General features: G+C 37.7%; 1 protein-coding gene across 1 annotated transcript in view; it reads right to left on the bottom strand.

Annotated features, from left to right (window-relative positions):
* LOC149567761 (Protein kinase superfamily protein) overlaps window positions 1-25246 on the bottom strand; it is a 258969-nt gene that overhangs the window by 143096 nt on the left and 90627 nt on the right. Inside the window, exons 10-11 of the mRNA XM_089821023.1 lie at window positions 19892-19948; window positions 19633-19716 (exon numbers count right to left, since the gene is read on the bottom strand). Coding sequence (XP_089677149.1) covers window positions 19633-19716; window positions 19892-19948 — 141 coding nt within the window. The remainder of the gene's footprint in view (window positions 1-19632; window positions 19717-19891; window positions 19949-25246) is intronic.

Raw genomic sequence — 25246 nt, 5'->3', positions numbered from 1 at the left:
TCACTTCTCATCTCATCCTACATCCCTTGTTACATGTTGCACTTACATGTAGTCATTTTTCATGCAATAACGTCTTAAAGATCCTAAGTCATGTTTGAAAATCAGAAATCTCCATTCGCATGCATTCCCATGCGTTTCACACATTCATTTTCATCTTTCATTTTCCACCTTCATAACACTTCATTCCACATTCCATTTCCATTCACATTCACTACATACGTATATGATTTCATCAAATCTATAAAGTCTCCAATCCGTTTTCAAATCTTTGTTGTTGATCAAGAATCAACTTGTATAGCGATTCCCTCTTATGATGTGTTTATGTTTTGGGATTTTTGTATTGCAGCGTAAGCACAAGAAATGCCCTCACGATCAAAATCAAAATCCAAAGGCAAGATGAAATATCATTTTGATAAAGAGTTGGCTCATGTAACTCCATCATCAGTTGTATCCGTTCTTGATAACACGATGCACACAAAGATTGGTCATGTGGACGTGGTTGATTTTCTGTGGAGAGTAGAAACTCCTGTTGACCACGAGATGAAGCGCATCAAAAGAAATCACATTCAGATCACGTTGCCTAATAGTAAGTTTCATTACAAGAGAGTCCAAGATGTCATGTCCCCACTCTAGCTCAGTCTAACAGAGACATGTGAGTCAGCTTATTATGGGGTCTTGTAGGCTGGCAGGGTTGGATAGAGACCCAATATGGTTATTCAGTGTTGGGGATTTGGTTTTCTGGTGGGTATTGATCAGTTGGGTGACGTTCCTTGTTTTTAGGAGGCAGTTCCTACATTTATGGGGTTCATTCCTACTTTTTAGGAGGTATGATCATGTCCAGGGCTGGGTTTCCATGAGATGACCCTTTGGGTTCAGTTTCAGAGGGATAGGGCTTGTTTCCTAAATTTTAGGAGCATCCCTAGATTTTAGGGATGAGACTGCCAATGGATCCTTGATTTCCAACTTCAGTCATAGACAGGTGACAGGATGATTTTATGGTTTGTGATGTCAGTTGGGCAGTTTGTGGCTATTTGGGTTATATTTTTAATATTTCCTAAGTTAGCGTTTAATATTTAAATAAGGCTAAGTTAATAGCCATTTTGGAGTAATAAGGAAATTTTGGCCTCATCTGGATGCGTATCCCATGTTATGATAGCTCGTTGGAAAGGTCTTGAAATTCTCTAAATCTTCCTCTTTGGTCTCAGGGCAATTTGGTGAACGGATTTATTACTATGGTGGAAAAGGTCATTTTCTAGTGACATGATCACTTTAAAATAAGATTTAATTCTTTTTTTTATAGCCAACGCCAATTGGGGGTCACTTTAGGGTTCGAATTGCTTTGCAAGGGGTTATAAGGAGATGGGCGCCATTTCTCATGATTATGCATATTTTTCAAACACTTCTTTTCAGATTTGCCCTGATTGAGCGATTTGTATTCTGGGATGCAAAACCCAGGGTAATTGTTGGCTGGGACGTAACCCTCAGCAGCATTGGGTATTGGTTTGTCAGTAGTTTCAACAGTATTCAGGAGGAAGGTAGACGCCACTTCAGCTTGGGCCTACAGTTTGTTTTGTTGGGCATGTTCTTTGGCGTATGGGAGGTGAATTCTAGCAGCCATACACTGCCATTTCTTGCAGCCATACTTGCAGCCGTACTCTGTCATTTGCAGCACTTGGATACATAGAAAAATCGGTTACTCAGCAGCAGATTCTTGCATCTTATCAGCCCATTTCCATCAGCCAGTTGTGGCGTCATTGTTAGAGGAAATGTACTGGATCTTTTATTTGGCTCTATAATTCAGAGATCTGCCTGGTACGATTTGTATCAACTCTGACTTTGCTGCATATTGTTATTTATTTTCAGACTCTATTCTATTTGTGCTTAAATTGGAGAAAACATTTATTGTTGGCTGCTACTCAGTTTTTTGGGGTTGCAAAGCCAGAAGCCTTGGAATATAATGTTAAGCATTGAATTAGAAAATAACTCACTAAAGGAATGATAAGTTGCAGGTCTATATATTTGATGTAATGTGCATATTTATATCTTCCATGATTGACATAATAGTATGCATGCCAAGTGTTTGACAAAATACCAATTGGCTGTAAGTGCATATTTTTCATTTAGAATTCATCTATATGCATTTGAAAAGCCAAAAGAGAATTGCATATGCATTTAGTTCTTTTCTTAGATATAGTAGTAATTAATTACAGTCTTTTAGATTCCCTTTGATATCATTTCAAGCAAGCATAATCAGTTTGAAACTCAGAAACAACAAGCATAGAGATCGTATTGGAAGTGTTTGACAATATTCCTTGACTTACAAATCAACAAGTTGAGGTTCGAATTGACAAGAGATATTACAGTGGTATTAGAGCTTGCTTGCAAAGTGTTTGACAAAATATCAAACAATTGAATTTGAGAAGTATTTGGTGTTTCACAAAGTTATAACCGGTTGGGGTTATTACAAGCTCTAAGAGGATGCATTGCATGAAAAAGATGTAATTACATGTAATGCGAGTTGCATGTGCATGAAAAGATGTGATGCAAGTTGCATGTACAGTTGCATATAACCTTATAATTTCTCTCTTAGTTAGACTAGATCAAAGTTGGTTGAGTTGCTCCCACTTTTTCCTCCATCTTTTTCTCAACTCCCGTGTCTATATCAAAGAGTGCTCCCTCATTGTAAAAATCATCGTTATCTTTATGCAAGAGAGTTCTGGAGAAATTGTGCCAACAACACTTTGTTTGTGTAGCACTATTTTGAGAGAAAAGTGAATAAAATGGAGCATTTGAGACTTAACTTTGATTAAGTAAGATTGTTACTTGTGTGAATTATAAGCTTTGTCTATAATTCGTCTAAGTTATCTTGATTCATGTTATCTTGTGTTCTTGGTAATTGAATATAAAAGAGTTAAGAAGCAATTGGAGCAAAAGCTTAAACTAGGAGCAATTGTGGAAATATAAAGCTAGAAGCTTTCTCTGTAGATTATATTTCTTTCTTGATTCGCAAAATAGTTAAGTTATTTTTACTTTTAGAAGTCTTTGTGCCCTAATTGTAAAGCTTTTTCATATAGAAATACAACCGGACTTAGAGTCAAACTGGTACACTTTCAGCTAGCCTTCGAGTTAGTGTTGGTTTATCGGTATCACTATTTCTAACTTTAGATAGAAGTGTAGTTAGAGATTTCATCGTGCCCATTACTCGCTCCACTAGTAAGTGGATTGTTTCTTGAAAGTTAAGAAGAAAGAATATTGGTAACACCCATTTTACAAAATCTCTCGACTTTTTGCTTATCTTGAGTTGATCCAAGGAACGGTAAGAAGGGAGAGCCTCCCCATTAAGGTAGGAGAGACTTTGTCTTACACGTTGTGGTTGGTCAACCTGCGACCGGATTTTTACCCAAAACTTTCGGTTGCAAAATATCCACCCAACACGTGCCATAGTACATTGTATCTCACTCTCCATAAGCGTTTACATGTAATCTCATCCCTCATCCGCACTTACATGTAATCTCATTCTTCATCCTCATTTACATGCATTTCCATTCTCCGAACCCAATTGCATGTTCGCATAACAACAATGATTACATGTAAATCACTTTACATGTAATTGCATCCAGAGAACCCGATTTTGGCTAGAGGCTGCCCTTTAAAAGACAAAATTCTCATTTGCACGCATTCCCATGTGCCTAGCCTTCATTTCTCAAAGCATTTACATAAGAACCCATCCTTCACCCACATGTATTCCATCTCTTTGAATCTCATTTCAGCCCTTTGCATATGCTTACCATTTCCATTCAAAGTCATTGCTAATACCTTTGAATCCATACTTCGAGCATATTGTCCCTCATAGATCCATTGTTGCCAGTCAAGAATCAACATTTTTATGGAATCAATATCCTCTGATAATGTGTTCACATTTTGGAATTTTCATGTTGTAGCACAAGAAATGCCCTCATCCACAAAGTCTAAAGGAAAGATGAAGTACCAGTATGACAAAGAGTTAGTGCATGCACATGCATCTCAGGTTTCATCATCTCTAGATAACGTTTCTAACACAAAGATTGGGCACGTTGACATGGCTGATTTCACACAAAGGGTTGAAGTTTCGTCAACTCATGAAAAGAGATGCATCAAGAAAAGTAATATTCATTTGGTGTCTACTTTCCCTATGGCTGCCTTGGAACCAGAAATGTCTTAGGATGTGTTAAACATTTCAGTCCAAAGACCAAGACAATTAGAGATGCACATGAAAGGTCATCATTAGCCTTGACCCATACATTATTGAACAGATCTTTAAGTTCCACAAAATGTAGTGCGTGGATTTGTCAAAGGAGACATCTTTGGAGTTATGGAATGAGAAGAGGCCAAATTATCAAAAGTATATAAATACATATTGGTTGAAGGTCAAAAGAAACAATTTTTCAAGATGGCCCAAAACCATTCACAGATCTAACTTCAATCCAGAATGCAAAAATTTGATTACTCTCCTTAGTCAAATATGTGGTCTCAAAGATTCTAGTGACTTCGAGCCATGTACGAACAAACTCATTTTTCAGATCGTTGATAATGAAGAACCTATCTTTTGGGGAGAGCTTATTAGTACTGCACTTTGTGAACAATAGCTCAATGAGGGAACCTCAACACTATTTTAGATGAATTCCTACTTGGTTTACATTGTTGTGTCGATCTTTCTCGAGGCTTTCAACCAAAGGAGATTGTCTTCAAGTTCCTATTTGGAAACGTTATGATCAAATCACCTTGTCACATAGCAAATACCACTATAGGAGAGTCCAAGATGCATTTTTTGGACATTTCAGGTGTCGTTTTAATAAACAGTTGGTAATCAAGAGAGAATTAGATAAAGTTTGGAAGAGTAAATCAATTTGGTGCTATCTTTTTGCAATTTCCAGCTTTCACTTATTTGAGAGCTGGTGATTTCAAAGGAGAACCATATACTCTACCAAGATATGCTACTGATAAAGTCATACTAATGGAATCAGCCAAACGGCTCATGGAAGTGCATTCATATCATAATACTAAACATAGGCTAGGATTTGGTATCACTACAGCCAAGCACTTGATAATTGGTCAATATATAATCATTTTAGTCTACAAGGTGAAAGGAAAAACATCATCTTATCACATTGAAGAAGTTCAAAGCTAGGTATGATTTTGATTATCAAGGAATGCACTCAATGATCAAAAGAGCATTCATCCAGGTTCATCGCATAGAGGACATACAGATTAACCTTTGCACGAAGCTCGACATCATGAGGATGGACAACTGCAGACTCACATTGCAGTAGATTATTGATCTTAACATGCTCAAAATCTCATCCAATCTCTAGATTGAAGATGATGGCAATATTCTTGACCCAAAATACCATTGTCCTGGTTTTGACAAGCAGTGCCCTTTTCCCATACATTGGCTACAGAAAGAAGGCGTGTCTATCTTTGATAGAACTCAGTCTATCTTAGCAAATACCAATAAATGGTTAAAGATCAAAAGTCTAAAGAGGGTGAATCCTAATTTTGAGGTAAACTATGGTAGTTTTGGACTTGGAAGGAAATCCCAAGTGGAAATTTCAAGCAAAGAGGGTGCATCTTCCTCCATTTCAACTAAATCCCTCAAGTTTAAGTTGAAAGGTGGAAAGGGGTCTAAATCACCTCCAAAACCCTCACAAGCATTTGTGTAAGCTCAAGAACTTGATGAGGAGGACTTTGGAGAAGAATCTGATGAAGAGGATGAAGAGGAAGCAGGAGAGGTTATGATCATTTCCCCTCCATGACCAATAAACCAGCAAGGTCCATCCATTCAAGAAACACCTTTTCTGGGTATAGTAGATGATGGTGTAGATTCATTCTCCATTGTTTTCACATCTACCATCCCTACCTTGGAAGTAAACACATTGGCACTTCCTATCCCTTCAGCAGCTCTTATTCTGACACCTAAGCAATGTGAGAATTTGGGAAACGTGTTTGAAGATTTACTAACACTCACGAAAGGTCAAGTTTTGCAAGTTGATACTTCAATGACTAGTTTCGAAGCGTTCATGATAGAATATTCTCATCAAGCACCTCTTGGTATAGCTGTGTGTAATGTTTCCATCATAAAATAAATATTTAACCAAACCTTTGTTAATGAGCTGATTGATTTAGTATATCTCAAACCCATTTTTATTTATTTGTTTCCGTAGGTAGGGCTATCAGCTATCTTTGTAAACTATGGGGAAGTTGCTCCGAAGGGTATTTAAGCACGACATGTAGCTAGTAGTAGGTATGTGATTTGGATTTTTTTTTGTATTGCAAATTCCTATTGGAGTTCAGTATTGTTTGCCATTTCAAAAGTGAAAGATCTTCCCTACTTGGCTATTCCAGTTTCGGTGGGATTCATCCCTCACCCTATTTTGTTTCTGCATTACTTGCTTGGATCTGGCAAATCCCCATACCATCTTTGTTACAGATTCATCTATACACACACACACACACACACACACACACACACATATGTGTGTGTATATATATGTGTGTGTGTGTGTGTATATATATCACTAGAATTGGATTGAGTCATTTGCACTAGCATTAATTAAGGTATTTGGCGAATAAATGTTTTGACATCTAGCTCATAACTCATTTTGCACACACTATCAGGCCCTGCAAATCCCGTGGCTTAACAGCACATATTGTACGGCTTGGACATCTCCACAACTGTATGGCTTGGTCATCTCCACAACTGTACGGCTATACCGTATGGTTGTAAACTCCACCCCCCCCCCCCCCCACATCGTACAGCTTCCATATCACTATATGAGCTTCCCAAAAAGCATTGATCCACCGTAGTTGTCACTACCATATGATCAAACATTACAAGCCCTCTACAATAGTTGCTCCTCCAAAACATTGTATTCTCCTCCCAGACCATACACCACACTTCTTAGGCCACCATATGACAACTAAGTAATAGTTGGAACATTACACTATGCAAACTGAAGCATGCTCAGTCGCAATGGAAATACAATCAAGATCAATGTCAATGGTTACCATCGTACCTAATTTGGCAGATGAAGGTGTTAGTTTGCAAGCATGGTTGGGCAAGATCAATATGAAGAGAGGGAAGGTTGTGTTGCCCCAAGGTAATCTTCCTATCAAGAAGGCAGTCTAAACTTTGAAACACAAGATTGTTTCAAGAATTATAGTGGATTTTGAAAAGACTAAGTTTGTAGAGGTTGTTGAACCATTAGTGAACAAATCAGATGAAGAACTTCACCGTTCAAATCACAAGTTCACCAAAATTGAACTTTTGGTGAACTTGGTAAGCAATCACAGTTGGGTTGTCTACAAGATGCTCATGATGCACTTGCTAATGTATCAAAGAGCAATCATGAGTTATGGGAGAAGAAGAATCAGCTCAAGCAGAAGGTTGCTTGCCTAATTGAGGTCAATCAACAACAGTCTTCACAACATCCAGTCACTACATCTCAGACACCGCGAAAGAAATGAAAAATAAAGTGGAAAAGACTTGGTTTGGAGAAGTTGTCTCTGAAAGAGTTCAGGCCATTACAGATGCGGTCAAAATTCTTGAACGTATCAGAGGTATTGAAGAGATGTCGCATGACCTGATTGCATCTCTAAATCAAGAAGCTAACACCTTCAAGAAAATTTTGTGTGATTGGGATGAAATCGCCAAATCTGATTTGAATAGCCTGGTTGCATGTGATGTTGTTCCATCTTGCGAAATGTTCTACAAATGCTATAGACTCATGGGTTACAAGGAAGAGATGTTGAGGAAGTTTGTAACAAAGTTGTAGGCAGCCTTAAAAGACTATCAGTCAATTTAATCTGAGGTGATGTGCAACTTGGAACAAATAGGATACCAAGTACTTTCTGAGCATGACAACTTGGTCAGAATAGAGGAGATGACTTCAAAATAATTAGTCAAAGTTAATGCTGATTTGGATTTTGAATATTTTGGTTCTCAAACAATAAATAGGTTTGTGTATAAATCATTAGCAAAGCACCTATAGGATTCTCTCATGGCAAAAATGTTTTAAAATCAGCATATGTCGATGCAATCAAAATAAAGGCTATATCAAAGACAAAGAAAATCTCAAATCTTCCTACAGTACATGATACCATCATCAAGTTTAAGGTCCTCAAAAACAATTATTAGGATTTTTTCAACTCTCTTACGTCTTTTTCTTTCTTTAGCTTTCAGGTTTGTAGATTGGAGAGGATGTATTGCATGAAATTGTGTAATTACATGTAATACAATTTACATGTCTTTATAACATGTAATCCAATAAAATTTCTCTCATCAATTAGACTGGGTCAAAGTTGGTTGAGTTGCTCCAACTTTTTCCTCCTTTTTCTCAACTCCTTTGCCTATATAAAGGAGTCCCCCCCTCATTGTAGATATCATCTCTTGTTGTATGCAAGAAAGCTCTAGAGGAATTGTGCAAGCATAAATTTGATTATGTAGTGCTATTTTGAAAGAAAAGTGAATACAAAGAGACAATTGAAGCTGAACTTTGATTGAGTGAAATGGTGATTAGTGAAAGTTGGAAGCTTTGACTGTGATTTGCATTTTTTATCTTTGATTCATGTGTTTTTTGAATTCTTCATAATTGAGTATAATGAGTTAAGAAGCAATTAGAGTCAAAGCTTTGACTGGGAGCAGTTGTGGTGATACATAGACTAGGAGCATTTACTGTAGCTTGTATCTCCTTAATTCACAAAATAGTTAGAACTCTTTACTTTTGGAAATCTTTATGCGCCAATAGTAAAGATTATTCTTATAGCATAGATTAAGACTGGACTTAGAGCCAAACTGGTATGCTTTCAGCTAACCTTTGAGTTAGTGTTGGTTTATCAGTATCACCATTTCCAACTTTAAATAGAGGTGTAGATAGAAGTTTCATCTTGCCTATTACTTGCTCTGCGAGTAAGTGGATTCTTGTTTGAAAGTTAAGAGGAAAGAATATTGGTAATACCCTTTCAAAATCTCTCAACTTTTTGCTTACCTTGAGTTGATCCAAGGAATGGTGAGAAAGGGGAGCCTTCCTTTTAAAGTAGAAGAGATTCTGTCTCACACATTGTAGCTAGTCTACCTATTTTGTGACTGAATTTCACCCAAAATGTCGGTTGTAAAATATTCACCCAACAATTTTTTAGTGACTTCGTTGGGGACATGAACGTATTTGGAGACCTCTTTCTTTCATTTGAAGTTTTAGGTCCTTGTTCTAATTGGCACTACTAGCTATCACACTGGCAATCTTTGAGCACGTATATTTGAGAAGAAAGAAGGCTGACCCTCAAGTTCTGCTAGGTCATTTTGTGCTCAACAAGCTCATTTTGATTTACTAACTAAAATTCCTTCTCTTTCTCGAACTACAAGTTACCCACCTTCCAAAAAGAAGACTGCTATACCTAGTAAAGATTCCCAGTTTTTCCTCAAAACCCTTGTTTCTATTGCATAGCAGATTCCTGCTGCTCATTCTTCTCATACCCATATTTCCAATACTAATATGGTTGTTGGACCATGGGGAGCAGCATTTGGTCCACTAAATCATGCAACACCATTACATGTACTACCTTAAGGTTCTCGTTAGAATTTTCCCAAATTCTACGGGAACAAAAAACAACACCTAGATGAACACATTAAGGATTTCTACATTACTATAGGTGTTTTTGGTGTAGAACATGAAGACATATCTATAAGGCTCTTTATTGACACCTTACAAGGTATAACAATTGATTGGTTCTATAACTTGGAACACAATTGGAACCCAATTCCATCACGGATTGGGCCTCTTTGCAAACCAAGTTCCTTAATAGATTCAAGCCTACAAAAGATAAGCATGCTCTCCTAGCACAACTCACAAAGATGAAGAAGGAAGCACATGATGGGATGCAAGAGTTTATTGCTAAGTTCAATAAACTGGCCAACCGGATTCCCATTGCTTCTCAACAAACTGCTTCGAATTTAAAGTGTTATTTTATTAACACTTAACTTCGAGATGTTAGTTTCTTTTCGAGAAGGGATGCTCTTGCTACTTTGACTCTCGCACAAACTCTAGCAACAGAAATTGAAGATGATCTGATCCTTGCGGGAAAGAATTGTAAGGATTCCAACCAGTTCAAGAACAAGTCTTATATGGAATCTTCTTCATCACGCTCAACTAATCCACTGGTTCAGAAATCAGCAAATAAACTTCTTTCTCTTAAAAAAAAATATCTCAAGGATCATTTGCTGCTCCATACAAGGATATTCCAAGATGACCATATCCTAATGCTGCAAATAATTACGCAGCTAAGAATCTGAACAAGCTTTCTCCTCTAGAGAGGTTTGCACTTGAAGTGCCACTAAGTAACTCAGCCATTAGTTACTATGAAGTTGATCTTACTAATGACAATCAAGAAGACTATCCTCTTGATGATAATGTTGCTCTCTATCATGAAGATAACCAAGCAGTAGGCGACTCTACTATTGGGTATGTTCAATATGATGATGAAGAACATGAGATTGATTTTGCACAGGGCTATGTAGTCATGACGCATTCACAAAGAAAGTTGGCTCAACAACAAGAAGAGGTTGTAAAGAAAATGGCTACTCCTCAAATGCCTGTCACCATTGCAGAGAGTGGAACAACTCTTCCTAGCCTACCTATTGACCCAGCCAAAAATCAATGTAATGTCCCCATTTTTAGTAATTTCCTATAGTTGATCAGGTCAATTCACCATTGCGACCCACGTGAGCTGACAGTGGGATTTGAGAGTCTCAGTTGTGCGGTTATAGGCTTTCCAGCAGCCTATGGTGTGTTTTGGGTCTATTTGAGAGACTTACTATTTATAGTAAGTCAATCTGTTGTTTTCGATGAGCTCAGTTGAGTTAGAAAAGTTGGAGGATGCTCTCAGTTTTTATTTCGGGCTTTCAGTTTGAGCTCTAAGAATCTTGGAGGGAGTGTCTATTTATATATCATAGCTTGTTGAAACTACGACGAAAAGTTTTAAATCATGGGAACAAGAAAGAGTTGTGTTACATGTCAAAATTTTAAATTATGGTGGAAAAGGTCATTTTTGGAGCCAAAAGCAATTAATAAATCAGATTATAATGGCACTTTATTATATTTTAATATTGTGTGTGGGAAGCTTCTTAAGTGAAGTTCGTTTGGGAAATTTTGTGCCATTTGGAGATTATAAATATGAGCCCATTTGATGAGTAAAGCATCGAATTATTTGATTATCTTATTTTGCTCTTGTTGTCTTTGTGAAATTTTTGAGTCTGAAGTTTGTGCCCTTGCTGAAGTATAAGGGTTTGGGATCTATAGCTGAAGTATTGTAGATTTAATTCTGAGAATCCACAGCTGAGGTATTGTGGACTTTTGAGTTTTATTATCATCTCCTCTTTTTGTATTAACTGTGGTTGAGGAGCATTTATACAATTGAATATTATAATTTCTCTATTGCTAGATAAGGGTTTAGTTTGCAGATTGGAGTTTGTTTTGGGCAGCATTTGTAAGGGTAGATTGTGAACGCCAGATTGAAATTGGACCAGGCGGCTTTCAATTACATTCTACAGCAAAGACTAGGTTCTTAATTTGTAAAATTTAGTTTATATTAGATAGTATGGAAGTAAACAAGTTAACTTCATATTCTGATTTATAATCAGCCGACAATTAAATTCCCTTTTCATTATATTGATGTATGGTTTGTTGATGAATGAATTTAGAGGCTGGTGTGAATCATTTCAGAATTGTTTATTGGCGTTTGGTATTTATTTATGCAAAACTTATAAGGCCAAAATTAAGTAAATTTGTGATCAGTTTGTTGTACATCCTGATATTGTGTTTGAAAATTTAAGACATCATAGATTTAGTGGTAATTGGGCTACTTGCCAAGTATTTGACAAATGTCAAACTATCAAAATGTGAAAGAAATTGATGCTTGATTTAGCTATAACCAGACAGGGTCATCACAATCAAGTAAGTGACGATCTTCCTACTCCTTCATCTAGTATTTCAAAGTCCAGTGTGCCTAATGCTAATGTTAAACCCCAGGCTGAAAGTTTCAATTCTTCCTTAGCTAGCTCTTTCCAAGCTTTTGATATTATAGATCATGCTAAGAAGACCAAAATGCAAATGTCTGAGGTAGAATACCTACAAGCATATCCAAATCAGCTAGATAGGCTTACCAAATTTGTCAAAGAATCACAGTTGTACTCAACCTCATTTGATTGCCCCTGAAACAAAAAAAAGCCCAATGACCTAGTTACTATTCCATCCTCAATTCCAGGGAAGATTTAACCTTTCTATTTATCCCTACAGATCAATGGTTTCAAGCTAAGTAATTGCATCATAGATTCCGCTACCTCTGATTATGTCATGCCAGCTAAGGTTGTTGATGCTTTAGGATTAACTTTGACAAAATCCTTCAGTAATTGTTACTCTATGGAAAATAAGAAAGTACCACTGAAAGGGTGAAGCAAAGATGGTCAATTGGCCTTTGTGTCTTTCCCGAACAAGATCAACATGACTGTTTCGGTTGCAGATGTACCTGCTTCTTACAGTATGTTACTTAGTTGTAATTTCTATAAGGATGTAGGCGGTTAACTCAATATAGATATGACTGAAGCCAGAATACTAGTTAAAGGTGTCATGCAAAAGTTGCATCCTAAGAGAGAAACAAATTATGTGGTTGTCAAATCTAATGACCCACATGCTCAAATTCAATTCAAATCAATTGGAATGGTAATTGTTACCTACATGCAGATGAAGTATCAGAATTTGCAAAGGATTGGACAGGGTCTAAAAGTTTGTCCTTGCTCTCAAACACTAAAAGATTTGTTGATACTACTGAAAATTTAGAGGAGGTTGCCATTCCAAATCAATCACTAGTTATGATTGAAGGAAAAATTGTTTGTGAAGATGATCCTATGGATTATCTTAACAAAGAGGAAAATGTTTCAGTTATAGATTTTACTAATTCTCTTGAAGAAAAGATTATTCTCATGGACTATGAAGCAAGCTCAAGCAGTTCTAATGTTGTTTGGATCATGGAATTTGATGGGAGTTGTGCTTCTATGGGATCCAGAACGAGAATTGTGATGATTTCACCTGAAGGAGAATTTTTCCCTTTTTCCTACAAGTTGCAATTTCCTAATACTAATAACATAGCTAAATATGAGGCCTTGATATTGGGATTGAACATGACGCAGGCCAAAGGAATTAGGAACTTGCATGTTAAAGGAGATGTTGAGTTGGTGCTATGTCAAGTCAAAAGTCAGTATCAAGCCAGAAATAACTAACTTAGACATTACCATGATCTAGATTGGGACTTCATCAAATTATTTGATGCCTTCAATATCTCAGTGATTCCTAGAGAGTTGAATGATAGAGCTGATTCACTTGTGGTTTCAGCTACTCTATTACTTCCCCATCAAGACTTTGAAGATGGCATATATGAAATACAACTGGTTTACCAACCAAGTATCGCAGATAATTGTGAACATTGGCAAGTGTTGAATGATAATACTCAGATTATCAATTTTTAGCAACCAAAGAAGGATATGATGATATGTACTTTGAAGGAAGCAAGAATGCGCCAAATGAAATCATCTTTAATGAAAATTCTGATACTGGTTAAGAAGTAATTCAATTGAAAGGAAATAAGATCCCCAAAGGTCTCATTTCCTTGGAAAGCTATTTGACAAGCATGACAAGTATGTCAAAGAGAAACAAAAGACGATAACTAGCTCCTCAAGACAATATGAGAAATACAACATTGAGATTGAAGATGATCCAAAGTTGGTTTACATTGGAAACTGGTGTACAGATGAAGAAAAGGAGAAGTTCATCACTTTTCTTTATGAAAACAAGGATGTTTGGCTTATTCTTATGAAGATTTGAAATCTTTTCGTCCTAAGAAAGTCCGGCATGATATTCCTCCTAAGTTTGGTTCAGCTCCTTTTCACTAGAAGCAGAGGCAATACAATCCAAAGATTTTGGTTACCATTCTAGCCAAAATTCAAAAGATGCTAGAAGCAAGTATTATCTTTCCTATTCATCATTCATCATGAGTAGCTAACATAGTTCTTGTTAGAAAGAAGAATAGATAAATTCACATGTGTGGATTTTCGTAATCTTAATCAAGCGTCTCTCAAGGATAATTATCCACTGCTACTCATGGATCAAGTGTTACAAGCTATAATTGGTTCTATAATGTTATCTATGTTAGATGGTTTCTCAGGATACAATCAAATTGAAGTTCATGAGGTTGATCAATATAAGACGACATTTACCACCCCATGGGGTACATTTGCATATCGGAGGATGCCTTTCGGCCTTATCAACGCTGGAGCAACTTTTCAACAAACAATGGATCTTGCCTTTGATGGTCTCATGAATGAAAACATCATCGTATATTTGAATGATTTAACTATTTTCTCCAAAGTATGTCAAGATCATTTCTTTCATCTCTGACAAGTCTTGGAGAGATGCAGTCAGTATGGTGTATCACTGAATACCAAGAAATTAGTTTTTGGTCTAAAGGAAGGCAAGTTGTTGGGACACATTGTGTCCAAATAAGGTATCAAGATTTATCCAAAGAGATACGGGCAATTCAAAGCTTATCTTTGCCATCAAACAAGACAACAGTTCATTCTTTCTTTGGAAAGGTGAATTTCTTGAGGAGATTTGTACCAAACTTTGCTGAAAAGACTCGTCATATTGCTGATATGGTGAAAGAAAAAGATGCTTTCCATTAGAATCATGAAGGAAGGACAACATTCACAAAAATCAAAGATGCAATAGCACATGCACCTATGCTAGTGTGTCTTGATTACACAAAAGGATGTCATGTATTCTGCTATCCTAATGCAAAAAAATGATGAAGGTATTGAATCACCTATTTCGTTCATGAATTGTCCTCTGAAGGCTCATGAGTTAAAATATAGCCAAATGGAGAAACATGCTTATGTTGTTGTCAAAGCAGTGAAGCATTTTAGGTTCTACATATTGAACTCTCATATCATTGCTCTAGTTCTAGATATTGTTGTCAAGACCATCATGATGCAACAAGAGTTTGGCACAAAAAGAGTAAATTGGATTTCCAAAATTCAAGAATCTGATATGTGTTTATCACATAGGTTAATTAAGAAATGCACACAAATAATGAACATGAACTCGAACAGCAAAACTCTTCTTATTATTCACATATGCCAAGATATTACATTAGGTTCTCTTCTGATGATGATTACAATGATCCCGAAGGGAAATATAAATACTCTCCGAGGAACCTTCTCGAAGGTATCTGTCGGCCACATACAACATGCCAACTACAAGAATAGAACCTTCTGGATACATGTCGATACATGTCGGCCTGGCGGCACACATCCCGATACACTGACAGAACCCTCCTGATACACTGACAGAAACCTCCCGATGCACCGTCGAGAACATCCTGATACACCATCGGGAACCTCCCAATACACCATCGGGAACATCCTGAAACACCGTCGGGAAGCTCCTGATACACCATCGAGAACATCCTGAAACACCGTTGGGAAGCTCCTGATACATCATCGGGAACATCCTGAAACACCGCCGGGAAGCTCTCGATACACCATTGGGAACATCCCGATACACTATTTCCTGACGATATCATCTCCCCCAAAAAGAAAAGTCGTCTCCCGACGACGAGACAACAAAAAACCCATACTATCTACATTATTCATAAAACAAAAACAACATGGACGTATACATCATCAACCTGAAGGCTGAGTCTTGGACTGTGACGACCGGCTGCGTCAAAGCTGATACACCTGATCTGTCCGTATCTGCAAATCAGCTCTAATCTGTGAGTTGTCCTCCACCATTTCTTTCAGCATCAAAGCAACCTCCTGACACTCAGCTTCCTTCTGATCGTGAGCCTATTGCGCTGAGTCCTTCTCCTGAAGTGCTGTTGTCAACCGCTGCTCGGCTGCGGCTAGTTGCTACTCCACTGAGGTTAACTGCTATTTTGCCTGCTGTTTCCCTCGCGTACTGTCCTCGAGCTGTGCTAACAAGGTTGTCCGTTCCGCTTCCCATGCAAGGTGTTGGGTGGTAAGTTGGTTGGCCATCTCCTCCCGAGCCTTTTCTGTCGTCTCCCGAGCCTTCCACCCAGCCTCTCCCCTTCTTTGCTCTGCCAAATGTTTACCGCATAGGTTAATTAAGAAATGCGCACAGATAATGAACATGAACTCGAACAGCAAAACTCTTCTTATTATTCGCATATGCCAAGATATTACATTAAGTTCTCTTCTGATGATGATTACAATGATCCTGAAGGGAAATATAAATACTGTCCTAGGAACCTTCTCGAAGGTATCCGTCAGCCACATACAACATGCCAACTACAATAATAGAACCTTCTGGATCCATCTCGATACATGTTGGCCTAGCAGCACACATCCCGATACACTGACAGAACCCTCCCGATGCACCGTCGAGAACCTCCCGATACACTGACAGAAACCTCCCGATGCACCGTCGGGAACATCCTGATACACCATCGGGAACATCCTGAAACATCGTCGGGAACATCCTGAAACATCGTCGGGAACATCCTGAAACACCGTCGGGAAGCTCCTAATACACCATCGGGAACATCCTGAAACACCGTCGGGAAGCTCCTAATACACCGTCAGGAACCTCCCGATACACCGTCGGGAACATCCCGATACACTATTTCCTGACGACAATATGGAGATAAGACCAACTAAGCTAGTTCGTGGCAAAGGACTCTGTCAACTTATGGCTGAAAATGAGCTTTTGCAAGTGGAAGATGAGAATGTCTCTTCTCTTCCTACCGTTATATTTATCAGTACTACAGATGATTAGTATTCTGATATGGCATATTATCTTAGTTATGGAGAATGTCCCTCACATTCGACATACAAAGAATAGAGGACCCTCAATTTGAAAGCTTCTAGCTTCATCCTATGCGAGAATGGTCTCTACAAGCGTGCAATGGATGAAACTTTTCTCTAGTGTGTGGATAAAATCCAACAAGTACAGATTCTAGATTCTTTCCATAATCAAGTCTATGGCAGACATTTCTCAACACCTATCATTGCACATAAAATTTTGAGAGCACAATACTATTGGTCCACACTATTTCAAGATGCATATTAGTGGGTAAGGAAATGTGAATCATGTCAATAATTCGAAGGTAAACAAAAGCTTGCAACTTTTCTATTGAAGCCGGTAGTAATTGAAGAACCTTTTCAAAAGGGGGGAATTGATTTCATTGGTACTATTAATCCACCTTCAAGTAAGGGTCACACTCACAACCTAGTAGCGATAGATTACTTTACCAAGCGGGTTGAAGCTATTCCTATAAAGGCTCTACAATAGAAATAATTTGTGACTCCTTGAAACAAAACATCATTTCACAGTTTGGTGTTCCAGACAAAACAATTGTGAACAATGTAATTTCTTTCTCTTCCAAGGAAGTGACTGAGTTTTGTTTCAATCATAGAATAACTCTAGCACATGCATCTGATTATTACCCACAAGGTAATGGTCAAGCAGAATCAAGCAAAAAAAATATAGTGACTATCTTGAGGAAGTTGGTTGAATCAAATCAAAGAACTTGGCACAAGGCATTGTTCAATGCTTTGTGGGCTAACAAAATTACTCCAAAGAGGGCAACTAGAATGTCCCCTTTTTAGTTGCTATATGGGATCAATGTTGAGATTCCAATTAATTTAGAGCTTCCTGCTCTTAAGTTGATACGAACCATCGAACATGAGACTTATTCAGATGCTCTAGATAAAAATATTATGTTCCTTCAGCAACTGGAGGAACAAAGAAAAGAGGTGGTTGATACATTTGTTGCTCACCAGCAACAAGTCAAAGTTCTTTTTGATAAAAGGGCCAAGCATAGAGAATTCCAAAATGGAGATCTTGTTCTACTCTAGGACAAGAGGCAAGAATGAAAAGGAATGCATGGCAAGTTCAATTCTCTTTGGTGAGGACCTTTCACAATTCATTTGATTGCAGGAGAAAATAGTTTATGGCTTGCATATCATAATGGAACACCAATGCCACTACCTCATAATAGACAACATCTAAAACATTACTTCTAATGATTATCAGATAAGTACCCCTTGTACATAGTTTCCTATTTTTGAGTTGTAGGGTCTTTGTTTTTAGTTTTGTTTTTTCAGTCTTCTAACTTTATTGCCCAATTGAGTGGATGGAGGCACTTACAGAATTGGACTCTATGTCACCCTTTGTTTCTAAGAACAAACAAGTAACATTCCCCAGATAGAGCCTATTGTTCTCTTGCATTTTGTCACCACAAAGTGTAGGTAATAGTACGAAATTTTTTCAACTTAGTTTCATTTTTCTCTGAGTTGATTTATTATTTAACTAGCAAACATTGATTCACCAATTGACCCCAATTGATATAATGTTTCCTTTTACTGAAGGCTTTCGTCAAGTGTTTTTAGTTTGTCTGTTTGTTGAGCCTATGCTTGATTTTTGAAGCTTTCAACATCCTTTTTCTCATTTTTGAGTGTGTGTTTGTTTGCTTTTGGTCTTTTGGTTTTGTTCAAATCATTGCTTTTGGTTTTTCCTCCAATTCAATCTATCTTAGGGCTTAATAGAACTTGGCAATCAAAAGATATGACCAAATAAGTGCCCAAAAAGTGGACTCTCCATATGCAATTGCATGATTTAAAAAATAATGTTATATTTTCATGTTGACATTCATTTTTCTAAAAATATAGCATAAATTCACTTTATATTATGTTTTTAAGTTACTTTATCACTTAAGTGACTGTAGTGCACTTTATGTTATATTTTCACGTTAAGTTGTTTTTAAAATTCTTCACTTAAGTGACTTTATTAGCTATGTAATTTGATTTATTTTTGAGATACTTTATGTTTTATTCAAAACACGTAAGTTAAATATTACTTTTTGAAATGAAATTTGCACATAGTAATTAAATTCTATGGTGTAAATGTTATTTTTGACCCAATTAAGTGATATTTCCTCAAAAACCAATTAGACATGCTTAATTGATCATTTAAGTTCTGCATATACATGCTTTTCAACCTATTTACATGTTTACATGTAAATGCCTCAAGAGACCATGACTTTACACGTTTAAGTTGTGCATATAGATGTTTTTCAACCTATTTACATGTTTACATGTAAATCCAAGTTCACATGTTTACCTCACTTGGCATGCTTGACCAACTTCTCTCTCAAGCCATACAAAAAACAGTTAGCTTGAATTGATAACAACGGTGTTGATGAGTAAGTACAAGGCACAAAGACAGAAATTTGAGATGCAAATGAGAAATGACTAAATGATGACGTGAACCTAACACATTAGTACAACAATACAACCCTAAGAAACCACATCAAACAGTGTGACAAATGGAAATCGTGATCTTTCTTATCAAAGTACTAGTGCCCTACAATTTCTTCTGAATGGACCATAGCTTAAGACAATAGACTCCACTCAATATAGAAAACATGTACAAGGATTATGGAATAGGAAACACAAAGGGGTATTGAGTTTGACTACATATAGTCATGAATAAATATATGCTAAAAATCAATGTTTACTCTTCAACATACCTCCCCAATTGCAGATAGAGTTGCTTCTTGGTCAGGCTGCTGGTTCAATAAGTTGTCAAGAAAGAACTGTATGGACCGTCTTACCTACAAAACATAGTTCATCAATAAAGCTTAGATTGCATAAGCTACAGTTATATTGGCAGGACTCTTTTGATTCACCAATTCATTTGAATACATTACTAATAATCACAGAGCTGTTTCAAACTTTAAAAGTACTCAGGTATATTTTCCTTTAACAAAAAAGTAGCTCACAACATACAGATGCCATATCTCCAGTAGGCTGAAGTGCACCTAAGTCAGTAAGGGACTGAATAACCTGCATAAAATCAATTTAGCATTTACTGAAAAAGATTCAAGACATAATTAATGTACATCTATATTTCAGAACATTAAATAAATAGGAAGATCTTGATTCTTAAATTGGGAGCCTGCACAAAAATACCTTCTATAAATTAACATATAACTTACAAAATGGTTTTATAGGAAAATGTTTATCAATTTTTTTGTAGCCTGTTTACGAAAATTAAGGAGAAAATTTTTGACATAAGAAAAATCTGTTTATTTGATTCCTAATTAGGAGATTGTTTGAACTAACAATTTCCCCAAGCTGCATCAAAATTGTGCATCTAGTAGTTCCAAATAAATTTTTTGTAACTGTATTTCAGTTCAGCACGATTTATTTGGAACTACTAGATGCACAATTTTGATTCAGCTTGTTGTAATAACCCCAACAGTTTATAACTTCTTCAAACACCAAAATTCTTTATACTTCAATTGTTTGACATTTCGTCAAACACTTTGCAAGCAAGCTCTGATACCACTATAGTAACCTCTCAAGGAACTAATATTCAAATGCAATTCTTTTGGTATTATTAGTGCAAATACATGGAAACGAGATGTAACAATGATGCAAAAAAAATTTATTCTGAATTATTACAGCAAAATCATATGCTAATGAAGTACAATGATAATAGTGATGCCCGAGAATGGGAAATGAATCAAGCATAGACATTGTAGCACAGCATCCTGCATGCGTACTGTAGCAAACAAAATTTATTCTCCAATTTAAGCACAAATTAGAACTCCTGAATTGAAGCTCTCCCAAATACCAAATTCAATGGATATTTCACCACCTCAAATGGTTGCAACACTGAAGAGTTGACGTTCTCCAATGGCTAGCTGAAGTCGGAAACCTTAATTTCTTCTCCCAACTTGATATCAAATGCAATTCACAAAATTGGATAATAACCAATGAAGCTCTCTCCCTTTTTTATACTTTTCCTTGACCCTCGTAGAAGGAAATTAAATATTTAATAATTGCATTCTCTAAAAGTTCCCCCCTTACAATAATTAATGCACTTACTAGAAGCTTCTCTCTTACAATACAATAATTAAATAATATATTTAATAATTGCATTCTCTAGAAGTTTCCCCCTCCCAATAATTAATGCACTTGCTAGAAGCTTCTCCCTTGCAATAGAATAATTAATTGTGCTTCTAGAAAATTAAATTACTAGAAGCTTCCCCCTTCCAATAATTAATGCATTCTCCAATTAAATTAAGTAAATATAAAGTCACTCTCTTCTTTTCTTTTTTCTTTTTTTGACTTTTGACTTTATAAGAAATTAATTTAACCAATTTCTCCTTATTTCTCCACTTAGCCTTCGAATAATGTAAACGCTAAGAACTCCACTGATATGCTAAAAAGATGGGGACATTACAGTCCGCCCTACCTGAAATTGCTTGTCCTCAAGAAACTTTAAGTCCAAATGCTGAAAAATCTTCTCATTCTCTCATGTCGCATCTTCAACTGACATGTCCTTCCATTTCACCAAATACTCCCTTATAGTGCGCCACCTCAAGTTCCTTTCTTTGAAATCAATGATAGCCTCTGGCACCAATATCAATTTTCCCTCATCATCCAAGGGAGATAATACTGCAAAAGGCACCACATTCTGACCCAATGCCTTTTTGAGGCATGACACATGAAACACATTGTGCACTCTACTGTCTGCGGGAAGCTCCAACTCATAAGCCACCTCACCAACTTGCCTGACGATCCTGAATGGTCCATAATAGCGTGGTTTGATTTCTCTGCACCACTCTTCTTGAGAGTGGACTGCCTATATGGCTGCAACATGAGGTAGACCATATCATCTACCTCAAAACTACACTCAGTCCTCTTCTGGTCTACATACTGCTTTTGCTGGTTCTGAGCTTTGTTGTCCCTGACAGTAGCAACTATATCCTTACTCTCCTATAATAGTTCACATAGATATATCCATCTAACCCAAGCTCGCTACTAAGCTGCCACATAATTCCTCAAATACCCTTCCCCCCATTTGTTCACAATCTTTGTTTGACCATCGTTCTGTGGGTGATAACTACTACTAGGTGTAAGCTCAGTGCCACACAACCGGAATACCTCTTGCTAGAAGTGACTCATGAAATGGCTATCCCTATCACTCACAATGTTTCGAGTCAAACCATGTAATCTGAAAACCTCCCTGAAGAAGACCTTTGCCACCTGAGTTGTTGAGTATGTAGTAGTGATAGGAAGGACGTGAGCATATTTTGTCAGCCTATCCACCACCACATAGATACAATTGCGCCCCTGGGCCTTGGGCAAGCCCGTGATAAAATCCATGGAGATGCACTCCCACTTCCTGTTAGAAATAGGAAGTGGCTGTAGGAGCCCTGCTGGATAAGTGTGCTCTTGTTTGTTCTGCTAGCAAACAAGACACTCACGCACATACTACAAAACATCAACCTTAAGCCCCTTCCAAGTGAACTGCTCCCAAACTAACCTATAAGTCTTGAAATACCTGGGATGGCCTACTATAGGTGAATCATGGAATGCTCTCAAAATCAACTGCTTCACTTTCAATCCTGGGACTAAGTAAATCCTGTTCTTGTAAATGATCAAATAATCTACAAGAGTGTACCTAGTGTCGATCATTGTTCCCTCCACTATTTCAGAGGCGCATGTGTCTCTGGCATATTCTACTACAATCAAGTGTCGCCAATCCTCTGATATCTAAATCATAGAAGTGAAGTGTGGGCTGCGAGATAAAGCATCTGCAACAACATTCTGTGTCCCCTTAACATATGTGATATCAAAATCATAGGCCTATAACTTACCCACTTTTGCTGACGATCATTCAGCTCCCGTTGTCCCAAAAAAGTGCCTCAAACTGTTATGATCAATTTAAATACAAAATTTGCTGCCCATAAGATACTATCTGAATTTGGCCAAGGCATGCATGATGGCCAACATCTCCTTATCATATATGCTGAATGATCTCTCGGGCCCTCTAATTTTCTTGCTCTCATAAGCTATAGGATGTTTGTCTTGCATGAGTACAACACCAACTCCCTCTCCAGAAGCATCACATTGAAGTTCAAATGGCTTTGTGAAATCAAGCAATGCTAATATTGGGCATGTAGTCATTATTTCCTTGAACTGCATGAAATAGTCTTGTGCCTCCCGAGTCCACACAAATGCCCCTTTCTTTATCAAATTTGTCATAGGTGTTGCGTGTCGTGAGTAGCCACTAACAAACCTGCGATAGAATCCACATAGACCAAGGAACCCCCTCAATTGTCTAAGGTTCTTTGGTGGTGGCCCAATCAACAATAGCGTGGATCTTTTCAAGATCCATCTGCACTCCTTCCGCACTAATGATGTGTCCAAGATACAACAGCTCTGTCATCCCCAAATCACATTTGGACTCCTTGGCATATAAGGACTCCCTCTGTAAAATGCTCAATACTATCTCCAAGTGTTCTAAATGTTCTTGCCAAATCCTGCTATAGATCAAAATATCATCAAAGAACACTAGCACAAATTTCCTCAACTAATGGTGGAAGACCCTATTCATAGTGGATTGAAAAGTGGCAGGTGCATTAGTCAAACCAAAAGGCATGACTACAAACTCGAAGTGCCCACAATGACATTTGAAAGCAGTTTTCTCAATATCCTGCTCTCGAACTCTGATCTGGTGATAGCCTAATCTCAAATCAATTTTTGGGAAATAACAAGCCCCATGCAATTCATCTATCAACTCATCAATGTGTGGGATGGGATACCTATTCTTTATAGTTCTCTTATTCAACACCCTGTAATCAATACACATCCATAGAGTACCATCTTTCTTTTTTACCAAAACAACAGAAGACGCAAAAGGTGACTTACTTGGTCGAATGTGTCTCATTGCTAGCAACTCCTTGATGGTCCCCTCGATCTCATCTTGAGTCATTTTGGGTGCCGGTATGGTGTGATCATGACAAGCTTAGCACCTTCCTCCAACTCGATAATGTGCTCAATGCCTCTGTCTAGTGGTTTGCCTGGTCGAATCTCGCTGAATACCTTCTCATACTTGATTCTCAATTTCTGAATATCTGGATGATATTCAGTCTTATGCTGCTCCTCTTGGGTAGGCATCAAGGTGCATATTGTCGCCCACTCTATATCATCATGCCTGGCTAATCTCTCCATCCGTCTAAATGAGATCGTCCTGACATCACCATTACGGATAGCCTTCAGCACATGAGTCTTGCCATCCACCTCAAATTGTATCTCCATATCCTTCAATCTCAGAGTAACCTCCGTTATCTGTAAATATTGTGTAGCCGACAGGGTGTTCTCGTCGGTAAAAATTTTGTAGCCGACGGGTTTGTCGGTAAAGATTTGGTAGCCGACGGGTAGATTAGTATTGTTATGTAGCCGACGGACCCCTTCAGGAAGGTTCGGCGGAAAGTATTTATACCCCATCCGGGATCATTGTAAATCATCTTATGTTCTATATATAATCTCTTGGCATATGCGAATAATAAACGGAGTACTGTTGTTACTATTCTTGTTAATTATCTATGTAAATTAACCAATTAATCTATGCGGTAAACATTTGGCGCCGTTGCTTGATGGACCTGGAGCAAAGGTTGGAATGACAACTAATGCCGAATCAGTTAAACAAAAATAAGAATAAGCTAAAAGACAAAGATGAAATCCGCATAGCCCAAGGAAATTTAATTTTGGCACAGCAAGCCGAACGCAGATGGAGGTTTCAGAAGATTGTCGACGGACACCGAAGCGCGAAGGAATTTTTGTAGGAAACTTGACAGCGGATGGAATTGGTGGAAGAAGCCAGGGAGGAATTTTGAGCCTCTATTCGCTGAGGGAAGAGAATCCAAACAAAAGAGAATAGACTCGCACGGCTCGGAGTGTCGAGGGAGCATGAGCGTGGAGTGAACTCTTCAGCCGCGATACACTTTCGAAACGGGAAGACCCTTCTTCACCAGAGGACACAGCTGTTGGAGATAAAACAACTGTTGGAGAGACCGCTGGTGTGGGAGTGCAGACCGCAGGTGTGGGAGTGCAAAGCCATGGTGTGGGAGTACAAAGCGCCAATGTGGGAGTGAACAACGCTAGCGTTGCAAGACCGAACAACGCCCGTACACAAAATCCAGTAGTGATGGCGGGACCAAAGGAAAAGTTGCCGAAGTTTGATGGTGACAGTATGGCTGATCCGATCCGACACTGTAAAACATGCTAAACGATTTGAAGGGAAAATGGCATAACCGATACAAACAAATGGGTTCGGCAATTTTCGGC

The sequence above is a fragment of the Cupressus sempervirens genome, chromosome 3 (assembly GCF_028749045.1).
Source record: "Cupressus sempervirens isolate cs-2001-9-10 chromosome 3, ASM2874904v1, whole genome shotgun sequence".
Lineage (NCBI taxonomy): Eukaryota > Viridiplantae > Streptophyta > Pinopsida > Cupressales > Cupressaceae > Cupressus > Cupressus sempervirens.
This window is presented reverse-complemented; position numbering and strand designations above follow the sequence as displayed.